This window comes from Barbus barbus (assembly GCF_936440315.1).
Source record: "Barbus barbus genome assembly, chromosome: 34".
NCBI lineage: Eukaryota > Metazoa > Chordata > Actinopteri > Cypriniformes > Cyprinidae > Barbus > Barbus barbus.
In genome coordinates this window covers 4,770,697-4,793,820 of record NC_136762.1, presented here as the reverse complement: position 1 = coordinate 4,793,820, position 23,124 = coordinate 4,770,697, and the positions used below count along the sequence as shown (strand labels likewise).

Genomic DNA, 23,124 nt, shown 5'->3' with positions numbered 1-23,124 from the left:
ATAAAGAATTTTGTATTTAAACTTTTTCTGTACTTCTGTCTGGGGCTTTTATTTTGAAATCCTCCTCGCTGCAGGTTTGCGGAAGTCCTCTCTGCTGAACGTGCAGTGGTGCTTGTAGCCTGAATAACGTTACACACACACACATACATACGGTTGTCCGCACAAAACAGGCTAAGAAACAACACACCCAAACATTATATTCCAGGACTTACACCGCTGCTCTCTAGAAAAGGCCAAAGGAGACCCAAAAAAGGTGTGATGTTGTTTACTTCTCTTTTGTTGGTTCTTGTTGTGAAGCTCAGTGTTATTAAGTGCATGCAGAGGCCTATCACAGCCATCATATGCAAAAACCAATGCATTTACGCACAAAGTCTGATTAGGCAGAAATACTACTGGGTGAAAGGGGCTTCGCATCCTTTGTGGTTTGTAACGCCTTCATTTAAATATAAACAAAAGAAGTGGCAAGAAGCCTGACTTCTCTGTATCCATCACACTGGGGCTGTGCAAGTCAGCAATCTACCCAGGGAAAGTTTGTGCCCATCATAGGCACGTTTGAACCAGTGAATCATGATTATTTTGTTATCCAAGTTTACTTTTGGTTAATTAAACTTGATCTGTTTCCTTATAATAATTTTCAAGGTATTGTTAAATTGTAAAACTACAATATGTGGTCTTCATCGGTCTTCATCAAAGTTTATTGATTGATTAATAATATATAATAGACTATCAGAAACTGTAGTCAATAAATTTTATAGAATTACAACATATGAAACACACTGTGACACTGAAACCAACATGAAAAAAACTCAACTATATTCTGTGATGTAGCCCTTGTGGCATGTGACAACAAGCCCCAGTCTCCTGCAAATCATTTAGTACAGTATTGTTGAACTTGACAGTAAATCTTCTGACAGCTTGCAGCAGTTTTTGCTGGTAATGCATATATTAAAATCAGGTGCAATAATAATTGGTTTTAGCATAACATGGCTGATCAGTCATCCTGTAATTGATCACATGCAACTCCTGTGAAGTGAATGTTAGATGCGTCCATGTAACTCAGCATGCCAGTCATCTGTCTCAGCGAGCTGTGGCATCTGTCTGGGTTCAGATTTGTGTTGGGGCAGACGTGGCGAGTGTGGTCACCAGGTCAAGGATTTGGCTAACTTGCACAAGCTGCGTGGAGATTAACCGGCTGGACGTATGGTCCTGTGACGCACGGATCCCACAAGCTGCGGTATTCAGAGCATATGTGGCACAATAATAGTAATTATTAATAATAAATAATAGTGTAATTATGTGGTTTTGGGGAAGGTTATGGAAAAAAAACTGCAGCATTTATGAATAGCTTGTATTCAGGTTAGTATATTTGTGACCCTGGACCAAAAAACCTGTCTTAGGTCGCTGGGGTATATTTGTAGCAATATCCAAAAATACATTGTATGGGTCAAAATTATCAATTTTTTCTTTTATGCCAAAAATCATTAGGATATTAATTAAAGATCATGTTCCATGAAGATATTTAGTGAATTTCCTACCGTAAATAGATTAAAACTTAATTTTTGATTGGTAATATGCATTGCTAAGAACTTCATTTGGACAACTTTAAAGGCGATTTTCTCAACATTTTTATTTTTTTTTGCACCCTCAGATTCCAGATTTTCAAATAGATGTGTCAAATATTGTCCGATCCTAACAAACAATACATCAATGGAAAGCTTATTTAATCAGCTTTCAGATTGAATAATTGACACATGTGACTGGTTTTGTGGTCCAGGGTCACATTGGGTTACTGTTTCATTTCATATAAAGCATGCTTGAGTTTTACTGCTGTGATCTTTATGGAGGAAGCCAGCATGCAGCCGTATTCATTGAAGATATTTTTGCTGCACGTTTCCTGTTTGCTTTGTCAACTGAGGCATATGTGCTGTTCGAGACACCTGTGTGGGTTTGTTTTTTGGAACGGAAGTCATGTCTTCAACCCTGCTCCCGGGGACCCACTGTCCTGCAAACTTTATTTCCAACCATCTTCAGCACACCTACATGTGATTAGATAGATTTAAACTGCTGATTTTGTCTGGCCAGAGGAGAATGACACTATTTCGACAAACCATTCCCCCGTCTAAAGCTGATATAAAGCCACCCAGCTTTATATCAAGCCGATAAAGCTGCTTTGACACAATTTACATTGAAAAAGCGCTATATAAATAATATTGACTTGACTTGTGGATTGTCAAACAATCCTAAAGAGCTTGATTAGCTGCTTCAGGTGTGTTTGATTAGGGTTGGAACTAAACTCTCCAGGATAGTGGGTCCCCAGGGGCCTGTACCATGAAGCTGGTTTAGCTGGCTAGCCAGGTAAGTTTCAGTTTAGCTTGCACCAATCCTGGGTTTTAGGTATCATGAAAGTGGCTTGGCTTTTAGCTGTGTTCATTGCCATAGTAACTTACACTCCACGGCTAACCTGCTCCAGGGCAGGTTATGTTCTGGGTTAGAGACCTCAAACTGAAATTGGACCAATCAGATGTGAGCAAAGTGACACATGTCTGACACAAAATAGTCACTCCCCACTCTCTCTTCCTACAAATTAAAGCGCACTATGAAGTACCTTAAAATAAAACATTTATTAAAAAAAAAATATATATATACACAACAAAATTGTCTGGCTTTATTGATAATTACAATTTACATATGATTTATATAATTATAATATGATTTATATTATTATTACTCCATTACACACAAGCACTTTTAGTTGAACAATTATTATAAAGCATTTATTTTAAATGAATATTAATATATACAGATAATATGTAATATAAATAAGTGTTAGGATCAATAGATAACATTTTAAAAATGGGCTACATGTGACCTTACATGTTTGAGTCTCTATCGCTATATATTATTAACTATATAAAGTAACTTCACAAGTTTCGCTTGTGACTGCACTGATAGAGCAAGATCATTTCCTTTATTTGTCCTCTTTCATGGACAAGTGCTTCAGTGGAAATGCGTTTAAATTCCTCATTCTTTAATGTCTTAACCTTTAACAAAAGAGTTTTGAATCTCGCAAGAAGTGAATCACAATGTTGTGATTGGCTGTTCGCCGCTGATGTCACACATTCATGTGCACGCGCTCCATTAACTCAGGATCAAGCCTGAGTTGACAGAGAAAGTTGATGATCAGCTTCATGGTACCAACAAAGCCAGATTGGATTGGTTTGGCTTTGTCAACTCAAAACTTATCCTATAACTCTGAATTTGTTCATCTACCATCATGGTACAGGCCCCAGGAGCAGGGTTGAAGACCTCCGAGTAGTGGCACATGGCTATTACTACAGAGTGTGCAATGCATGTATTTCTGTTGTACATGTAGGGTGTGGTTGATGCTGACATGGCTTGATCAGTGTGATGATTCTAATCTTTAACTTTATCTACTGATCTACTTCCGTATGTCAGATGAAATGTCTTAACTTGAATTTCAGAGTTATGTTGTTGGCAGTGACTTATTTCGGTTTGTTACTTTATTTAGTTTTTGTTTATGTATTTTTTTGCTAGTCAATTCATTCTCGATTGTTTTTCCATTTGTTCATTCTTTCATTTGTTCGTTCTGTTTCTAGTTTGTATTATTTAATTTGCCTTCCTGTAGTCAACCAGTAACACATGAGGCAACCACAAGGTCATGGGTTCAATTCCCAGAGAAAGCAAGTACTGATAAAATGTTTATGTTGAATGTAGTTTAAGTCACTTTGGATAAAAGCTTCTGCCAAATGCATACATAATTTTTTTTATGTAAATTTGTCCATTCGTTCATTTTTTTATTTTTAGTTTGTTCATCTGTTCATAATTTGTTCTTTAGTTGATTCATCTGTTTGTTATTTTATTGGTTTGTACATTCATTTTTTCATGTTTTTGTTCATTTATTTATTCTTTATGCTCATTCTTTTGTATGTTTTTGTTTGTTTCTTAATTTTTCTGTTTGTGTTCATTTGTTTTATACATTTTATATGGTTTTGTTGTTTCACTTTTTCTTCCATTTGTTCATTCTCTTATTCATTTTCCTTGTTCATTCTTGCCTTCTGTGACATTGAGAGTTATGTTTTCCTTTTGCTGATTCTAAGTTGGTTGTACATTCGATTATTTGTTATTTTGTTTTGGTTATTCTTTTGTTCATAAATGAGTTTGTTCATTAATTCTTTGAGTTAATTTTTTGACGTTCTCTCTGTTTTTCTTTGACTTTTACAGGTGGGCTCTCTGCTACTTGTTTGCCTTGGTAACGTGTTGCCATGCCCTTCCCTTTCGGAAAGTCTCACAAGTGTCCAGCGGACATTGTGAAGAATCTAAAAGACAACATGACCATTCTGGAGAAGCAGGACATTTCAGACAAGAAGGCTGAGAAGGTATTAAAGACTTATGCAGTGTGTACAGAAATCTGCGATGTGTTTGGGCATGTACTGTGACTATTACCCATTAAAAGCCATTAATGAGAGGGGTGTGTGTCCGCAGGCCTCTGAAGAGGTGTCCAAATCTCTGCTGGCCATGAAGGAGATTCTCTACGGGACGAATGAGAAGGAGCCGCAGACAGAAGCCGTGGCTCAGCTCGCTCAGGAGCTCTACAACAGCGGCCTGCTCAGCACCCTCGTCGCGGATCTGCAGCTCATCGACTTTGAGGTGCTTTTATAGACTTTAGAGTTTAATAGACTAGGCCAGAAAATGACACGAAATTTCAAAACATTGCAGAAAGTTACTCAAAATCTATTGAGCAGTTCTCAAATGCTGTTCTTTAAAAAAAAAATCTTTAGCAGACTCTTTTATGCAAAGTATGAGTCAAAACGACCTACGCCTGACGAATGAATCACATTGTGACGTGGAGGTGTTCAACTTTTCTGGCTTTGAGGCTTTATTGACAAAGCTGCTAATTTATAAACATTTTATTAATTAACAGAAACTAAGAATTGCCATTAAAATTGGTTTAATTAAATATTTATATAAATCTTATAAAATGTATTGATAATAATGATAATAATGCTTAATTAAAATGTAAGTAATTACCAAAATTAAAATGTAAGTAATTACAGAAATTTCAACAGCTCAATGGGTTTGCACTTTTTATTTCTAATAAATGCATTTACAGTATTCATTTTTAGTCATTTTTAAATAGTTTTTTTCTACCTGATAAAAATATTTTAGAGCTCAATTTAATGTTTTAAGAAAAAAATTCTAAAAAGTTACTTGCATTTTTAATATTTTATTAATTTTGCATGACTTTTCCAGGTCTAAATATCACACATTTTTTTAATTCTCTTAATATATATACAAGTTTTCCAAGACTTTACTGTATGAACCTTGAATCTTAAATAAAAAGCAGTTAAGGAAATTAGAATAGGAAATAAAATAGCCACTTATATCTTAATTGTTAAATGATTTTAAAGAACATTTAGTCTTATTTTAAATCATTTTAAGCCAGCTGTGCTGAGGCCCCCTAGTGGTTGAGAATCACTGGCCTAGCCCTAGAATGTAATCATTTCAACTTCAACTTTAATAGGTAAGAAACAACTATTCAATTGAAAACAAAAATGAAGAACCTTCCCTTATGTATCTTCAAAAGAGATGGTCCCCTCAATGCCATCTAATCAAAAGTGGCTTCTTATTTTGCAACTTAGAGACATTAATACTGTGTGTGTTAACCAGATTTCAATGGCATTCTGTCTTGACTGGCCACTTGTGATCAGATCAGCTGAGATATACAGGTACATCTCAAAAAAAAATTATATAGTGAAAAACTACATTTTTTTTGTAACTTATTTCAAAAAGTGAAACTTTCATATATATTTTATATTCATTACATGTAAAGAAAGACATTTCAAAAGTTTTTTTGTTTTAATTTTTGAATATTAGAGTTTACAGCTCATGAAAGTCAAAATCCAGTATCTCAAAATATTAGAATATTTCCTAAGATCAATCAAAAAAAGTTCTTTAAAGTATGTTCATTTCTGCACTCAATACTCAAAGCTCGTTTAGCACAAACAACAGCATCAGTGAGGAATGGCATGGAAGCGATCAGCCTGTGGCTCTGCTGAGGCACTATTGAGCCTTCAGCTCGTCTGGATTGTTGAATCGACTGTTTCTCATCTTTCTCTTGAAAATATACCATAGATTCCATATGGGGTTCAGGTCAGGCATGTTGGCAGGCCAATCAAGCACAATAATATCATGGTCAGCAAAGCTCTTGGAAGTGTTTTTGGCAGTGTGGGCAGGTGCTAAAGTCCTGCTGGAAAAGCAAATCAGCATCCCCATAAAGCTTGTCAGCAGATGGAAGCATAAAGTGCTCCAAAATCTCCTGGTAGACGGCTGCATTGACTCTGGACTTGATAAAACACAACGGACCAAACTTCAAACTGGTCTTCAAGCAGCTTGGGTTCTTTGCCTCTCCAGTCTTCCTCCAGACTCCAGAAATTGATTTCTAAATGAAATGCAAAATTTAAATTTATCTGAAAAGAGGACTTTGGACCACTGAGCAACAGTCCAGTTATTTTTCTCCTTAGCCCAGGTAAGATGATTCTGACTTTGTTTCTGTTTCAGAAGTGGCTTGGTAGCCCTTTTCCTGAAGATGTCTGAGCGTGGAGACTCTTGATGCACTGACTCCAGCTTCAGTCCACTCCTTGTGAAACTCTCCCAAGTGTTTGAATCAGCTTTGCTTGACAGTATTCTCAAGCTTGCGGTCATCCCTGTTGCTTGTGCACCTCTTCCTACCCAATTTCTTCCTTCCAGTCAACTTTGAATTTAATATGCTTTGATACAGCACTCTGTGAACAGCCACTCCTTTCAGTAATGACCTTCTGTGACTTACCCTCTTTGTGGAGGGCGTCAATGATTGTCTTCTGGATCATTGCCAAGTCAGCAGTCTTCCCCATTATTGTGGTTTCAAAGAACAAGATATACCCTGAATTTATACTGTAGAGATGGTCGTTTAATGAAACTCAAATATAAATATTCTAATATATTGAGATTTTGACTTTCATGAGCTGTGAGCTCTAATCATCAAAAATAAAACAAAAAAACTTTTGAAATGTCTTACTTTACATGTTATGAATGTAAAATAGATATAAAAGTTTCACTTTTTGAAATAAGTTTTTCACAATATTCAATTTTTTTTAGATGTACCTTTAATTTGAGACCAATTGTAAACCATTGTACATGTTAATTTATCTCTCAGATTCCCATTTGTGAAATACATGCTTGTATTATGATCAGCTGAGCTTTTCAGTAACTGTTCTGCATGTTTTTTGTGTTTAGGGTAAGAAAGATGTGGCACAGATCTTTAATAATATTCTGAGACGTCAGATCGGCACACGGACACCTACAGTCGAATACCTGTGCACTCAACAAAATATACTCTTCATGCTGCTTAAAGGGTGAGACATGCACACAAAAACATATTCTGAAGACATTTATTTTTTTTATTTAATATATATAACCTGAAATTCTGCAGTTGTCAGACTAGCTCAGATTTAGTGGCTGGTGTTTAGATCAAATCTCAACCAGAGACCTGGTTTGGTGACATATACTAGTCATATTAGATTTTAGAGAGGTTTTTTTTTTTTTTTATCCCAGATTACCCATAAGATAACCTTATGAGTAAACTTTAGCTGTTTGTGTACATCAGTGATATCATCTTAAATGTGAATATTTTGGTAGTTCCCTGTCAAAATATGAATTTTGTCATCACCCCAATGTTGACACGCTGATGCTTATCTATACAATGGAAATTAATGGAGACCAAGAATCAAACTCCATAAAGTACCCTAACAGTAGGCCATATGACTTCAGAGGGCTTGAAATGAGTATAGATTACTCTTGTGGTGGCTTTTGTTTTTTTTTTCTCTTTTTTTTTCAACCTTGACAACTTTGTTTTATTGTATGGAAAAGAACTGAGCAGCATGAACATTAGCATCTCCTTTTCGGTCTATGAAAGAAAGTCAAACATGTTTGGATCTACATGAGCATGTGTATATGTTGGCAAAATGTTTCTGATGTTGAGTTCCTGTCCTTTTTCTAGTTACGAGTCGCCAGACATCGCTCTGAACTGTGGGATCATGCTGAGGGAATGCATACGGCACGAGCCGCTGGCCAAGATCACCCTCTGCTCCGAGCAGTTCTACGATTTCTTCAGATACGTGGAGATGTCCACCTTCGACATTGCCTCGGATGCATTTGCCACTTTTAAAGTTAGTGTTTTTGTAAATATACAAGCTTTGAGCGTTTGTTTTGTCTGGGTGGAATCTGTGATTATTTCATCTTCAGATGCACTGTATAATTATTATGTCTGATAAATTCCATTTGTTTGTTTTTTTCCAGGATTTGCTGACGAGACACAAACTGCTCAGCGCTGAGTTTCTGGAGCAGCACTATGACAAAGTGAGTCACTGGCTCTTCTGTCATTGGTTAGCTTTCAGTCACTGTCTGTTGTTTTTGGATGTGGTTGGATTTGTCAATCATTCTGCAGCGAGTTCTTCTCAGAACTGTTTGTTTGCATTTAATGTGAAAGTCAATACAATTGGAAGTGATTTGAATTTTAAGGGGGCCCAAAGAGTATATGAGCACTTATGTCTGACTTCAAAAATGTCTTAATGCATTAGATAACAAAATACCAAGAAATGCTACTAGAGGTTTTCTCAGAACTAAATTCATGCCGTCATATTTGCAAAATGACTTTTAATTAACTGCTGTAAAATTGATTTTAGTGGATGTATGAAGTCAGTTCCCCATATGTGACCCTGGACCACAAAACCAGTCTTAAGTCGCTGGGGTATATTTTTAGCAATAGCCAAAAATACATTGTAATTATCGATTTTTCTTTTATGCCCAAAAACATTGGGATATTAAGTAAAGATCATGTTCCATAAAGATATTTTGTAAATTTCCTACTATAATATATCACAACTTAATTTTTGATTAGTAATATGCATAGCTAAGAACTTAATTTGGACAACTTTAAAGGCGATTTTCTCAATATTTAGATTTTTTTGCACCCTCAGATTCCAGATTTTCAAATAGTTGCATCTCAGCCAAATTTTGTCCTATTTTAGCAAACCATACATCAATGTATTCAGCTTTCATATTATGTGTAAATCTCAATTTCGAAAAAATTTACCCTTATGTGGTTTTGTGGTCCAGGGTCACATATGTTCTTCAGATTAACTGTGGATGGCTTTCAGTAACATTTGGCAACCATGTGTCCAAATACTTTTGTAATAACAGTATATATTTTGTTCTTGACCAACCATGTGCTTGTTCTATATGTTGTTAAGTGCTTTGCTTGGAAATAAATAAATGCCACTTGGTTCTGTATTTAATTTAATGCAAGTGTGCCATAAGTATTCAAATACTTTGAGGCTACTGTATGAGAAGCCAAACAACTTTATATTTACTGTATATCTCTTTCCTATCTTTTTTCCCACTTTTGATCATTCAGTTCTTTAGTGAATATGAGAAACTTCTTCACTCAGAAAACTATGTGACTAAGAGGCAGTCGCTAAAGGTAAGAAATGGTTAAGTTTGTGTCTTGGTTGTGCTTTTTTAAACTACCATTCGAAGGTTTGGGATCACTAAGATTTTTTTATATTAAATCTCTTACCAAGGCTGCAATTATTTGATCAATAATGTGAAATATTACAATTTAAATGAACTGGTTTCTATTTGAATATACGTATTTTAAAATGTGATTTATTCCTGTGATGCAAAGCTGAATTTTCAGCATCATTACTCCAGTCTTCAGTGTCACATGATCCTTCAGAAATCATTCTAATATGCTAATTTACAGCTCAAGAAACGTTTTTTAGCACTGTTGAAAATGCTTGTGCTGCTTAGTATTTTTGTGGAAATGGGCAGTAGAAATCTTTTGTAATATTCTAAATGTTTTTACTATCACTTTTGTTCAATGTAATGCACCCTTGATGAATAAAACATTTAATAAAAAAATCGTATTCACCCCTAACTTGAAATGGTAGTATATATCTGATTATGCGTATAGTTGCTCTGGTTGGTACAAGCGCTAATGCATATAAACTGAATTCTGTGCCTGTTTACTATAGCAACTAGATCTTTATTTTTTATAATGTGTTATGTCGTTTCTCTTTGTCTCAGCTTTTGGGAGAGCTGCTTTTGGACAGGCACAACTTCACTATAATGACAAAGTACATAAGCAAACCAGAGAACCTCAAACTCATGATGAACCTACTGAGAGACAAGAGCCGCAACATCCAGTTTGAGGCCTTTCATGTATTTAAGGTATGAATTGTCAGCTGAATCTTCCCAGTTCGACACTCACCAATATGCCATCCCAAAACTTGTCTCAACCTTCAACAAGTTCTTTCTCAATGCATTTAGGTGTTTGTGGCCAATCCGAACAAGACCCAGCCAATCCTCGACATCCTGCTGAAGAACCAGACCAAACTCATCGAGTTCCTCAGCAAGTTCCAGAACGACCGCACCGAGGATGAGCAGTTTGGCGACGAGAAGACCTATCTCATCAAACAGATCCGAGACCTCAAGAGGCCAACTCCGCAGGATGCTTGAGAAGGCTCACGAATGTATACGAAGGCATAGAGGACGTCTAGACAGTGTTTTAAGCAGCGTCTGGACGATGTTTGGCTCTCTGGGACGTTGAGTGGCCGCAGCGCTGGGCATGTTTTTGTGTTTTGCAGGAACCGTTAAATGCCATTTCAGCTCGGTGGGCAAGAAATATGACGACGAGGGTGAAAAGTAGCCTTGCTTCGCTGGACATTCAACCTCTCCCCCCCTACAATGTTTTATTCTCATGTTTCAAAAAATGAGCAAAATTAACAGAAAAGACGGATGTAGATGCTGCTGCTTTATTGCACATAAAGGAGGAGGGTTTTGTACCTCATACACAAACATACACTCAAATGTCTGTTGATGCTAATTGGATATTAATGAATTCCAAGAAATTTGACATGCAAAAAGCACTTAAACACACTCCTGTCAGCTCTTTTGCTCATTGTCGACTTGGTGAAAATGTGACGCCTAAATCATGCTTTGCACATTTTGCTTATTCTGGGTGAGTAAACATGTACATAGTCATCTTAATGGTTGCTATCAGATTCATTTTCAAAGACTGAAATTAGTAAATGTGCTGGCTGAGTAGGGTTTAGTGATTTGTTAGAGTTGTGGCTGTGATGTTAACCCTGATTTAACTCTGGGTTAATCTCTCATCATTAGTCACTGCGCACAGTGGGTGTAACGGAAAGTTAACTTGTCTGTTTTCTGTGATTGTGACCTTAAGATTTGTACTCCGACTTTTTTTTTTGTTTTGTTCTAATACTAGTTTCAATATAACTAACCCCACTACTCATACCTTTTAGTTAGTTTATATGTTAAATTGTCCCTTGTTTGGATAATCGGATGAGTTCATGGGTGAAATCGCACAAAGAAACATGTCTAGGTCACATTTCACCCCAAAATCAAAAGAAAAAATATACATTTTGGGACATTCCTCTCCCAAATTCTCATTACTTTACACTATATGATCTTACTTTTATTTTCTGAAGTCATTTTCATTAGTCTCGTTATGATTTTTTACTTAAATTACATTTATTTTTATTACTTGTATTTAAATAAGTAAAAAGTCTGTACAAGTACTAATATATATTTTTAACAAATATATACAATTATTTAAATATATATAAATTATATAAACAGTTTTACTGTAATATATACTTGTATACGGACTTTTGTAAATTATGCATTACAGAAATTGGGGCAAAATTGTCGTCTTACGAATCTTAAGTTGTATAACCATACACAAACTATAATTTCATATATCTTTCTTTTGAATTTGGGGTGAAATGTGCCCTGGTCAAGTTCTTTACTGGTTTTGTGTTTTTTGACTGAATTTGCTAGCTTACATAAGGTTTTTAGTTGGGGGAAAAATAGCGAGCAGCAGACTAATCTGAAATGGTTGGATGTAGAGAAACAGCTCATATTAGCACCTGATTGTGGCTGCTGAGAGATAATTCGAGCAGTCATGTCCTTTATGAATGTTTTATTTAGGTTTGTTTTAACAACAGTGCAGTGGTTGATGGCGGTTGTCATGTAATACTTTTAAATCTGGTGTAAGAATGGAAAAACCACACAAAACTGAAAGTGATTTGAAGGGTTTGGTTGATCATTTTCGAATTACGGTTGGCATTACTGCTTTTACTCACAAGACAGCCACAATCATCTACCATAAAACCCTTCATTTCTCCCCTAAGCGAAAGCAGGCGTTACTCATAATGGTAACTCTTACTCATTTTCAATGCAGAGCTTTACCTGAACTCCCTTAAAACATGTTCTGCCGAATGTTTACAGTACTGGTCAGAATAACAGGGATTGACATGTCTATAACAGTATTTTATTTAAACCTACAATAAACTTTATGTAGCTTAAAGATGTACCTTTTTTCATATTTCAGTCTCCATACCATTTATGTGGTGATGGGCAACTCTCCATTGGTTGGCACATGTAACAACAGCCAATCACAGTCATCTTGTATGCCTGACATCATAATGGCCCAGAGCTTTAAGAATTCTGAGAATTAGCAAATTTATCTTGCATATCGGTGCATGTTTCTGTTTTGCAGCCTTAGATTAAGCATGGACGTCTAACAGACGGGGCTGGAAACCTCTTGCTGTCTGTTCAATCTAACCTATGTAGAACTGGCCCGAGTAATAAGACTTGGGCTCAGAAATGGTGGAGTTTCATCTGAAATGTCAATCAGTAGCCAGACTAACAATTGGAAATAAAGTTTGGAATAAGATAATTGTTTCTACTGTCTTTTTTCTTTGATTAGCAGTGTTTATTCACTAAAGTACTATGGTACAACCATTTTAGGACCTTGCAACAAGGTATAACCGTTATAACACTACAGCACCTTTTATGCAGATTGATAGATGCAGCCTGGTTGGTTACTTAATCCACGCTTTTTCATTCTTGGTCGCGCGCATCGTCTTTAATTCATTTTTAATTTATTGCATATATGGATAGTACCGTAGTATTACCATCAGATAGCGAAATAAAATTGTATATCTTAAACAGCTAAATTCGTCCACACGCATGATGTAGGCAAAACGTGCGCGCGCTTGCTCATTCTGGGTCGCGCGCATCATCACCGCTGTCGCTGGCACTGTGACTTTAAGAGCGATTTTTATGTATAAATATATAAATAAATAAATAAAAGATTCTTCCGGTCCATTATAACAAACGGCAAATATAGTGTCAGAAAGCCAAGGGGTATAAAGGATCTGCGTTCTTGCTAAAAACAGCGTTTTTTTCCTTCATCATGGTGAAGATCAGCTTTCAGCCCATCACGGGACAAAAAGCCGAGAAAGAGGAGGGCGATGGAGATAAAACTCAAATATTCATACCGCATCCACACGTAAGTTTCGTTTTTTGTGTGCATCATGTGAAATGTCACGGAAAACAGCGGTTGAAACCAAACTAAAGCCGGAAAGGAAAGAACATCCATGGTAAACCATTAATCGTGTCATGCCATCATGATCTATAGATAATGCTCCATCAGCACGTTTTATGCATTTGTAGTTTTTTTTGTTTTTTTTCTGAAATACAGCAATATTGTTGCCCTTTGGTTTCATAACAAGAGGACATGGATGCTGCAGCACCTGCACCAATCACATCATGCATCATGTTTATCTCAGACATAAAATGTGCACTAGATCTCCCTATGTGCTCAAAATGTGTGCATTATTGTGATATTTTAATAAAATAGATATTCTTTAATAATTTAATTAAAGAACATCATTGGTTAAACTAATATAAAATAGCTGAAAACATCTTGCCCTTCATTTTAAAATATATTAATTAGTATGAATGCTTGGATTGTTATTGTCAGAGCTTAAGGCCTTTATTCTTAAGAGTTTATAATGACAAGGGATGAAATTTGACAGTGCAGCACAGGTTTGTGTGTCTAAGCAACACACACACACACACACACACAGACCCAAATCCAATAGAGACAAAATGGCAGATGGCTACGGTGAGGAGAAATGACTTCCGTGAGCTTTAGCTGTTTAATATCAGTGTGTGTAAGCGTTTTGCTGTCTTTGGGGACCAAATGACCCCCTAACGATGAATAAAACAAGGTGAAGTGAGTAATTCATGGCCCACTAGCATCTCTAATTATCCCTTTTGTCAGAATATTCATACTTCCCTATTAGGAAAGATGCAAACATCATGTCAAATGGGTATGAGTATGCAGTATTCAGGAAACATAGGCAGGGAACGTTGTCTGGTGAAGTTTCCTCAAAGTTATAAACAAATCAGTGACATTAAGAGAATGCCAGTTATCTGGTCTTTAATAACATTCTCAAAACATTAGCACAGAAATGTGATTTATACATCGTTCGTGGAACATTATACTGAAACGTTTCTGTCTAATGTTTTTAAAAATTACTGCTTACTACTTGTTACCACTGCTTACTGAACATTACAATGTAACATTACCATAAAACTGATCAAATGGACCATTCACTGAATGTTTTCTATAACATCTGCATTCAGTAAGTATTCAGTATTTTCATAACTTAAAGGGAACAATATGGCAATATCTGGATGACTTCCTGCATCCACAGAGATGCTAAATTGTGCAGTCATTGGACACTTTGCTTTCCCATAAGGCCATGGGAGCTGAGGATCCAGAACTGAATAATGTAAAAACGATAAGCTGATAAGTCAAAAGGAAGTCACCATCATGATATCAAACCAAACATACGTGTTTGGGTTAAGAATGAGGCCAGATCAAACCATGTGCTGTGCAGTTGGCAGATGGGTTGCAAGACTGGGGGCGTTATTAGTCATTGCCTATCGGCATCTCTCATCTAATCATTTCCCGCTGTAGTACGCGAGCACTGAATAATCCATTCTTGGCTGCACTGCATGCAAGTGAGTATAGTGCCGATTGTAGCACGTCTCCCAGTGTGTGGGTGATCATACTGAAAGTGGCACAGTATATTGAGGACATGATGGTTTTGCCATCTTGGTAAGGACCAAATGTTCCTGCTGAGATAGTACAATCTAAAATGACCTACTTTGTGGAGGCCTGTGGGAGGAGCTCATGATGAAAACAACTTCATAAAGGGGCTAAATGTCTTCATTCAAATTAGGGTGTAGTAGTATGCTAAGTGAAATAAAAATTTGTAAATGCCCCTAATATGATATAAAAATATGTGTGTGTGTGTGTATTTGTAGGTGGACGAGGAGCTGGTCTTGCCTGTCGGACGGAAACGCTCCTCCCTGAGTGGACTTTGCTGTTTGACAACTGCACTGATTGTCTTCACCTGCAGTTTGATATATGCTTCAATTTATATCTACCGCTACTACATCATTCCTCAGGTAGCACACAATTATACGAGTGGCATAAAGCCTGAAACACACTGCATGATTTGTAGCTGTCCCAGACGAAAGATTGGCATCGTGAAACAATCGTGGCGATTTCTATGATCGTGGCTTCTAATCGGTGGTCCTGTGTCGTACAGTAAGAAAGGTTCAAAGATGGCCGTTGTCACAGTCTTGCGACCAAAGATAGTCTCATCATTTTTCACGATCATTTTCTGCCAGTGTCAGAAATACATGATTATTGGGTTTGAGGGGGGTTAAAGTAGCCCCCAAAGTAGCACAATGACCATATCCCAAATATCAAAACTCAAAATATCTCATTTCCATACCTAAAATACATATTTTACAGTCACTGTTATGCAGATTTATCATAAACACAGCTAAAAGGCTTCCAAATTTAAATGCTCTGCATATTGATAGCGGCTCCCTGATGCGCGGAAGTTATATTCAATATTAGAATGGAATGGAATTAGAAGGTGATGGTCAGAAATTGAAGGGCGACTGTAGAAAGCAAAATCCGAATCTCTGACCTTTTGAACGATTTAGACATTTGTACGTCCAAAAAGAGGACATGTCCGGGGAAAAGAGGACGTATGGTCACCCTAGTACAAATCAATATGTGTCATCATCGTACAGTCTACATGCATGTCGTACCCAAGTTTATTAGATTCATTTGGCACAGTGTGATCTGCATTGATCTTATAGGATTGCTAAAATCGTGCAGTGTGTAGAAGGCTTAACACTCACAATCATGACTGTATAATTAGTTAAGCTGAAGCTTCTTTTAGTTCTGCATTTCAATTTTTGTCTCATCAAGCGCTTAAATGTTTTGTTGATGGCTCGCTGCTGTGATTCATCCGCTATGGGATTTGTTTTTGAGTTGTTTGAGTGAATGATTCAATGACTCGCTCATAAACTACTACTTTGTACTATTACTTTGTTTTATTGATTGACAGCTCTCCTGTCCCTGTGTTGAGAAAAATCGGGAGTAAGTCATTAGGATATTAAGTTAAGATCATGTTCCATGAAGATATTTTGTCAATGTCCTACCATAAATATATGAAAATTTTATTTTTTATTAGTAATATGCATTGCTAAGGACTTAATTTAGACCATTTTAAAGGCAATTTTCTCAATATTTAGATTTTTTGCACCCTCAGATTCCAGATTTTCAAATAGTTGTGTCTCGGCCAAATATTGTAAGATCCTAACAAGAATTATACATCAATGGAAAGCTTGTTTTCGTAAGCAAAAAAATTACCTTATACCATTTTTACGGTTAGACTGTAGACACATGCTAAAGCAGTGCATAGTAAAAGACTGAGTTACTGATAGGATAGTATGAAAATCAATATGTATTTTAAGCCCTATTTGAAAGTTATCTTATGTTCTTTTGTCAGGGCTTTTAGGTGATGGTAAGATCAGAACAGTATTATCATATAATTTAAAATCATGTCTTGTATGTGATGGTTATTCAGGTTCCGGATCAGAGTCGGTTCCACTGCCGTGTCGTGTACGAAGATTCGGTGGCTGCTCCACTGCGAGGGTCTCACGAGCTGGAGGAGAGCGTTGGGATCTACCTGAAGGAAAACTACGAGCAAATCAGCATACCTGTGCCCGACTTCAGCAACACAGACCCTGCTGATATCATTCATGATTTCAACAGGGTAACACATTTAGCTCTCGTTATATGTACTAATACTAATACATCAGCAGAATATGTTTTCATGTGATGCGTTTGGGTTTTTAGGGTCTGACAGCTTACCATGATATTGCCTTAGATAAGTGTTATGTCATCGAGCTCAACACCTCTGTGGTTATGCCACCACGTAACCTCTGGGAACTGCTCATCAACGTCAAGGTACCTGTATTGTTTGTATATAAAGGCATTTGAAATGTAAACTATACATATTTGGTGGTGTTGCATTTCTATCTTTTTGTAGAAAGGGACTTACCTGCCCCAGACGTACATTGTCCAGGAAGAGATGGTCGTGACTGGTCGTGTTAATAATATCCATCAGCTTGGCCGCTTTATTTACCGTCTGTGTAACGGTAAAGATACGTACAGGCTCCGCCGCCGCACCTCACGCCGTCGTAAGTTTACATATTTTTGTCTTTTTCTTTAGTGTGAATAGTAGTGGTCAGCTAATATGGATCAGTCAAAGGCTGTTTCCAATAGAGTGCATTATATCACATGACTATAATAATTACATCATATTTAATGGGTTCACCTAAAACTGAAACATTAAATAAAAATATCTTCATTTTTAAAAACTAAGGTATATATTTTTGCATCTCAACAACAAGCAACAAGCTACAAGCCCAATTTGGCAATACAGTATTACGCCATAATTAATTCTTCATCTTCTTGGTGGGAGGAAACTGTGCTCCTGTGTGGCTTCACAGCTGCCATACAAATCTGATTGACGTCTAGCTTAATGGCTCATTGCAGCTAATTAGCGGAACAATTACATAACACCCACGGTATGGCTTCCTGTATTAAGCAATCTACTTTTCCCTGGTCCACGAAGATCTTTTTGTGGGAATATAATATGATAATATCCATGACAACCATGAATTTTTGGGAAAGTGGGACAGTTTCGTGGAGGCAGGCTATGAAATTATGATCCATGAATATTCAATTGTTAGTTCCTATTTTATATTATTTTATACAATTCAATATCCCATATTTTGTGATTACATCATGTATTTTACGGTTCTTGTACACTATTTTCACGCTACGGTGTGAAATGAGTGCACGAAGAAGATGAATGAAGGCAAACAGTCTTTTAATAAATCCACACAGAGGGTAATCTACAATAGACATTGACAATATCGGAACAAGGGAACACAGGACAGGCTAAAACTTAAATAAGTAGGCAAATGAGGATAATTAGTGAGACACAGGTGAATAAAATGACAAAATCAAAGTATGAATATTAATTTTTTTCTAATATGAAGTGATTTATAGTGTCATTTTAGTATCATAACTACAGATAATATTGTTTTTATTAATATTTAATTATATTTTAATATATTGAATATATATATATATATGAGATTAGTTTTAGTTATTTAGAACATCAAGGTAAACTAACTTAAAATGAGGAAAGTTCTTTGTATTTTATTTTATTTCAGGTAATGAAAAGTTTTAGTTTCAGTTTTAGCTTTTGTTAATTATAATAACCCTGGTAATTTCTAAAAGATTTTGTTCACATTATTTTATATTTTTCCTGTTAGGTATCACCAAGCGTGATGCGCAGAACTGTCACCGAATCCGTCACTTTGAGAACACTTTCGTGGTGGAGACAATGATTTGTGAGACTCCATAGGCTGTTTTTCACTTTGCCCCGCCTATTTCTGATGAGACCACGCCCTCTGGTCTCAGTAGCCACACCCCTTTGAAAATCGCACTCTTTACCTCTTAATGTCTTTACACCCCATTTCTCTCTTTTTGTACTTCTCTCTCTGTACCTTGTAATTCATTACAAATATTCCCTTGACAATGTCTGAACAGTTTGTTTCTGCATATTTGCAATAATGAGCATTTTCAAATTGACGCATTTAAAAATGTAACAGTAGCATCTGAAGTCTTTAAATGAGAAGATTACATGGGCATTAAGCTGCACAATGCCTGCATGCTCGTACCTGCGTGTAACTAGCTGTTTGTTTTCCATCAAACTGCTCTTTGCTTTCTTATGCATTTGTGTGTTTTTAGATCTATTCTGGGATAGAGATGCACCGAAACTGGCCAAAAATACCATAAAATTATGCGAAAAATAGTATCAGAAAGTATTACTCTAGCATCCAATCTCTGAATTGCAAAAATAATTTTCTTAGTATTTTTATCTAGTAGTATAAAGAGAGTTTGCTTGTGCTCAACACATTTGCAAAGCTAAAGAAAAACTGTCTTTTGCCCTGATTTGTGTTGTTAGGCACAATATTAACTTTTCTTTCGGTGCATCACTGCTCATGAATATCCTAACTGATCCTAGTGCCGGTTAAAGCGTCTGATGAAAAATCGCTTCCATCATTACATTTATCACATGTGATTATTTACTACGTATCTCAAAGTTTAGTGCTTCTACAACATGCTTCCTGTGCCACTTCCTCTTTTCTTCTTTCTCTCTCTGCATGCTTTTCAAGACAACACATGCATTGTCTGAGTATTTTCTTATCATATGAGCGAAGCCTTAGGCCAGATTCATGCCCTGGACTAATGTATACAATCTCAAAAGCTCTTCGTGTTTATGTGTGTGTTGAAGTTAAAAACCTTGTTTAGTTGGGTGAAGCAAACATGTAAATAAACAAATAAGACCTAGCTATGCCACATCTTTTTTGTCGTTTCTGTTACGAAACACTGACAGCACGGTCAAACCCAGTTTTTTCTTTAACAAAAGCAATTGCAATAATGCTGCATAACTGCTTGGTTTACCCCCTGAGCAGATTCTAGAAAAATATCCTGTGATAAACAACAAACAGAACACACATCATTGTTGATTTTGACATTAAGAAACTGAGGAAGTCTGTATAGTATCAGACCTCTTGTACTCTATGAAACTATAAGAAAGGGGAAATATGTGTCACTAAAAACGATTATTCTCATGCATGACTTTGGAATTATCTTGCATCATCTTGTGCCCTTGCGTTTGATATGCCAATCCTCTCAGCTCAGTCTGAGGTCAAACCCTAAGCCAAACCCTAATCTTAACCCTAATCATATAGTAAGTGCATGTAGTTAATTAATAATATTACACAGTGCTTAAATGTAAAATTACACTGTAACAAGGACACCTTAAAATAAATTGGAACCCAAATTCTTATGTTTTTGTTAACTATTTTTAAAAATGTTTTAATGTGAGTAAACTCTATTGCTGACAAAAAATGCAGAAATTAAGAAAGAAATAGTTCACCCAATAAAGAAAATCTGCTGAAAATGTACTCGCCCAGAAAATGGACTGGAGTGGTGTGAATTATTGTGATGTTTGGACTCTCATTCTGACGGTACCCATTCATTACAGATGATCCATTGGTGAGCAAGTCGTGTTAAATTCAATGTTAAATTTATCCAAATCTGTTCTGATGAACAAACAAACTCCCCTACATCTTAGATGTAGACTCAATTTTCAGCAAATTTTCATTTTTGGGATGCACTATACCTTTGACCTTATATCCATCCATATAAAGATACTTTGAAGTTATTTTATAGCGGATGAAATATGCCACCAAACGCAAAGGACTGCTTCCAAACACGGCATAGTTCCATTCCTGCTGTTTCATGCAGTGTTAGTTTACAAAATGTAAACACAGTTTATAGAACAAATTCTTAACAGCTAAATCATGCTCAAGACTTCTAAACATTTTTCATCAAACAGGTTTATTAGGATTATATAAGATTATTAGATTTATGGCAGCTAGACAACAAAAACGCTATTTAGTTTATCTAAAAAAATTATAAAATCTTCACTGCTGCTCATTATTTGAATACTTTTTTGTATTTAGTTACAGTATTTGTCACATAGTACACAGAGTCTGGGGGAGAAAAAGAAGGAAACGTGACTCACCATGAAAATATGACACCTGCAAGGCATTTGAATTATCCATAAATAACCCAATTCAAACTCCTTTTTAATATAACATTAAAAAATAGCTAATGCAACATTATTTCGTTCACATGATAAAAGACACCTTACTCGAGGAATCACTGAAACCTCAGATTCTTGATTTCATGTTATAAAAAAACTCTTTTACATTTATTATTGTGGTAAACATTTTAGATTACAACAAAAAAGTGAAAAACAAATCATCTGCCTCAACTATAGAAAATAAGCAATTTCTGTCATCGCATTAATGACGGCAGATTTAACAACTGGCACATTTATCACAACACTGTATAAACCACTGCAACATTACTGTAACTTTTTATATGAAGAAACCACCTCAACGGTAAACATCTATGATAGAAATGATGATGACAAAAAAGGAATATGTTTTTGCACCTTGGTAACACAGGAAAAAGCATTGCTTCAATGTGGTTCTAAAAATAAATAAGCATGTAAAACAAAAACATGTTTTATACATTATCAACAAAATATAACACTTCTTTTTTGGAGATATTCTTAGTCTTTTCATGAGGCTTCACTTAAATTTCAAGTACATAAAAAATGCATTTAAAGACATGTAGGTACCTACCAGGTTCAACAGACCACAGTGCAAATTTTGAGATTTAAATGGGAAATTTAAACAAAATAGGCTATCTAACAACTTTGCCGTTTAATCTGCTCAGGAACATTTAAGTGGATTAATGAAATAAGTTCTCAAATTCAATCAGGTTTCCCCAGTCATCTCAAAAGTGTCCCAATTTGCCCGCAATTCACTCTAATTAAATACTTTTGCGAGCCGCAACCGCAAACTTTCTCAGGGCAACACAATGCTTTTTTTGCGAAAGAGCGCAAAAGTTTTGCGAGTCGTCCTTCCATCTTACATTTTTATGCATCTCCATGTCCTCACAATTGTTTATCCTAACTGTTCTCAGCTGGTCAAGACCTGCTGAGGGAATAAGTGCCTGCATCCGTTTGTCTTTTGCCCTTGTCCTGCCAGAACGAGTCCAGAGAGAAGTAGTAGATGAGCGGATCCAGACAGCAGTTGACACTCGCCAGGCAGACGAGCGCTCGTATAACCTCGCCGCTATTATCACTGTTCGTCAAGAGTTGTAAAGTAAACGGCAGGAAAAATATAATAAACACCAACATGTTGACGACAAAAATCAGTATCACGTTCATTTTGTTGTTCACCTTGGCCGCTCCGTCGCTGGGACGCTTCCTCAGTACGATTATTACCACGACCGTGGAGACGATATTGACCAGCAGGAGTATTAATAAAAATATCGCCTGTGAGAGCGAGACGACACGCGAGCTTTCGGGGCCCGCGTGAACCTCAAAGCACGGTATGTTTGGACACCCCTTCAGGGCGCCGTAGAGTCTGTTCATCTCTGGGATGCAAAGGATGCTGATGAGGATCCACACTAGCGCGGAGCACTTCAGCGCGCACGCGGAGGTTCTCAGAGACCGGGAGCGCAGAGGGAAGACCAGGGCGATCATCCGGTCCACGCTGATTAAAGTGATGAAGATACAGCTCGTTCTGATGTTCACGCGAAACATCATTAAGGCAGCGGTGCATGTGGCCGCTCCAAACGGCCACTGGAGCGTTGCGTAAAAGTAGACGCGCAGCGGCAGGGAGAGCGCGAGCAGCATGTCGGACACGGCGAGGTTCACCATGAGCACGGCGCACGATGACCGGAACCCGTGAGTACGCAGCAGGATCCACAGGGAAAACGTGTTGAGCGGTAGACCCACGGCCAGGACCAGGCCGTACACCACGGCCGACGCCAGGTACCGGTTCGAAGGGTCAAGAGTTGTGCACGAGTTCGTCGACAAGTTCATGTTTCAGACGAGAACGGTGTATGAAATCAGAAAGGTTGAAGTTGGCCTCTTAGATTTTGTTTGACATCTGGGTGGATTTTAAATTGGTTTTGAGGGAACCCAGCGAGCAATGAAACGACTGACGAGGAAGGATGTAGAATAAGGTGAGGGGGTTTCTCCGCCTCTTTAGAGGAGCCTGTCCTATTTCTCACGGTAGGTTGACTTTTAGTCAAATTTAATGGCAAACTTTATTAACTACAAAAATTTCCACTCTCTATGTCCAGAAAAAAAA

At 36.8% G+C, this 23,124-nt stretch overlaps 3 protein-coding genes across 3 annotated transcripts; 2 read left to right on the top strand and 1 right to left on the bottom strand.

Moving 5' to 3' along the window:
* Nucleotides 1–93: 93 nt before the first annotated feature.
* Nucleotides 94–11,476, top strand: LOC306853964 (calcium-binding protein 39). The gene is made up of 9 exons (XM_079391691.1): nucleotides 94–253; nucleotides 4,243–4,397; nucleotides 4,504–4,668; nucleotides 7,294–7,412; nucleotides 8,057–8,225; nucleotides 8,356–8,415; nucleotides 9,473–9,538; nucleotides 10,144–10,287; nucleotides 10,387–11,476. Exons 2-9 carry the CDS (start codon nucleotides 4,284–4,286, stop codon nucleotides 10,573–10,575), a joined length of 1,026 nt encoding a protein of 341 aa, XP_079247817.1. The 5' UTR covers nucleotides 94–253; nucleotides 4,243–4,283; the 3' UTR covers nucleotides 10,576–11,476.
* A 1,653-nt stretch (nucleotides 11,477–13,129) lies between these two features.
* Nucleotides 13,130–20,225, top strand: LOC306853752 (integral membrane protein 2C-like). The gene is made up of 6 exons (XM_079391398.1): nucleotides 13,130–13,435; nucleotides 15,265–15,408; nucleotides 16,890–17,078; nucleotides 17,162–17,272; nucleotides 17,355–17,505; nucleotides 18,652–20,225. The coding sequence occupies exons 1-6, from the start codon at nucleotides 13,340–13,342 to the stop codon at nucleotides 18,741–18,743; spliced, it is 783 nt and encodes a 260-aa protein (XP_079247524.1). The 5' UTR covers nucleotides 13,130–13,339; the 3' UTR covers nucleotides 18,744–20,225.
* Nucleotides 20,226–20,782: 557 nt separating this feature from the next.
* Nucleotides 20,783–22,958, bottom strand: LOC306853883 (lysophosphatidic acid receptor 5-like). Its single transcript, XM_079391551.1, has one exon. The coding sequence runs from the start codon at nucleotides 22,851–22,853 to the stop codon at nucleotides 21,951–21,953; it is 903 nt and encodes a 300-aa protein (XP_079247677.1). The 5' UTR covers nucleotides 22,854–22,958; the 3' UTR covers nucleotides 20,783–21,950.
* Nucleotides 22,959–23,124: the final 166 nt, after the last annotated feature.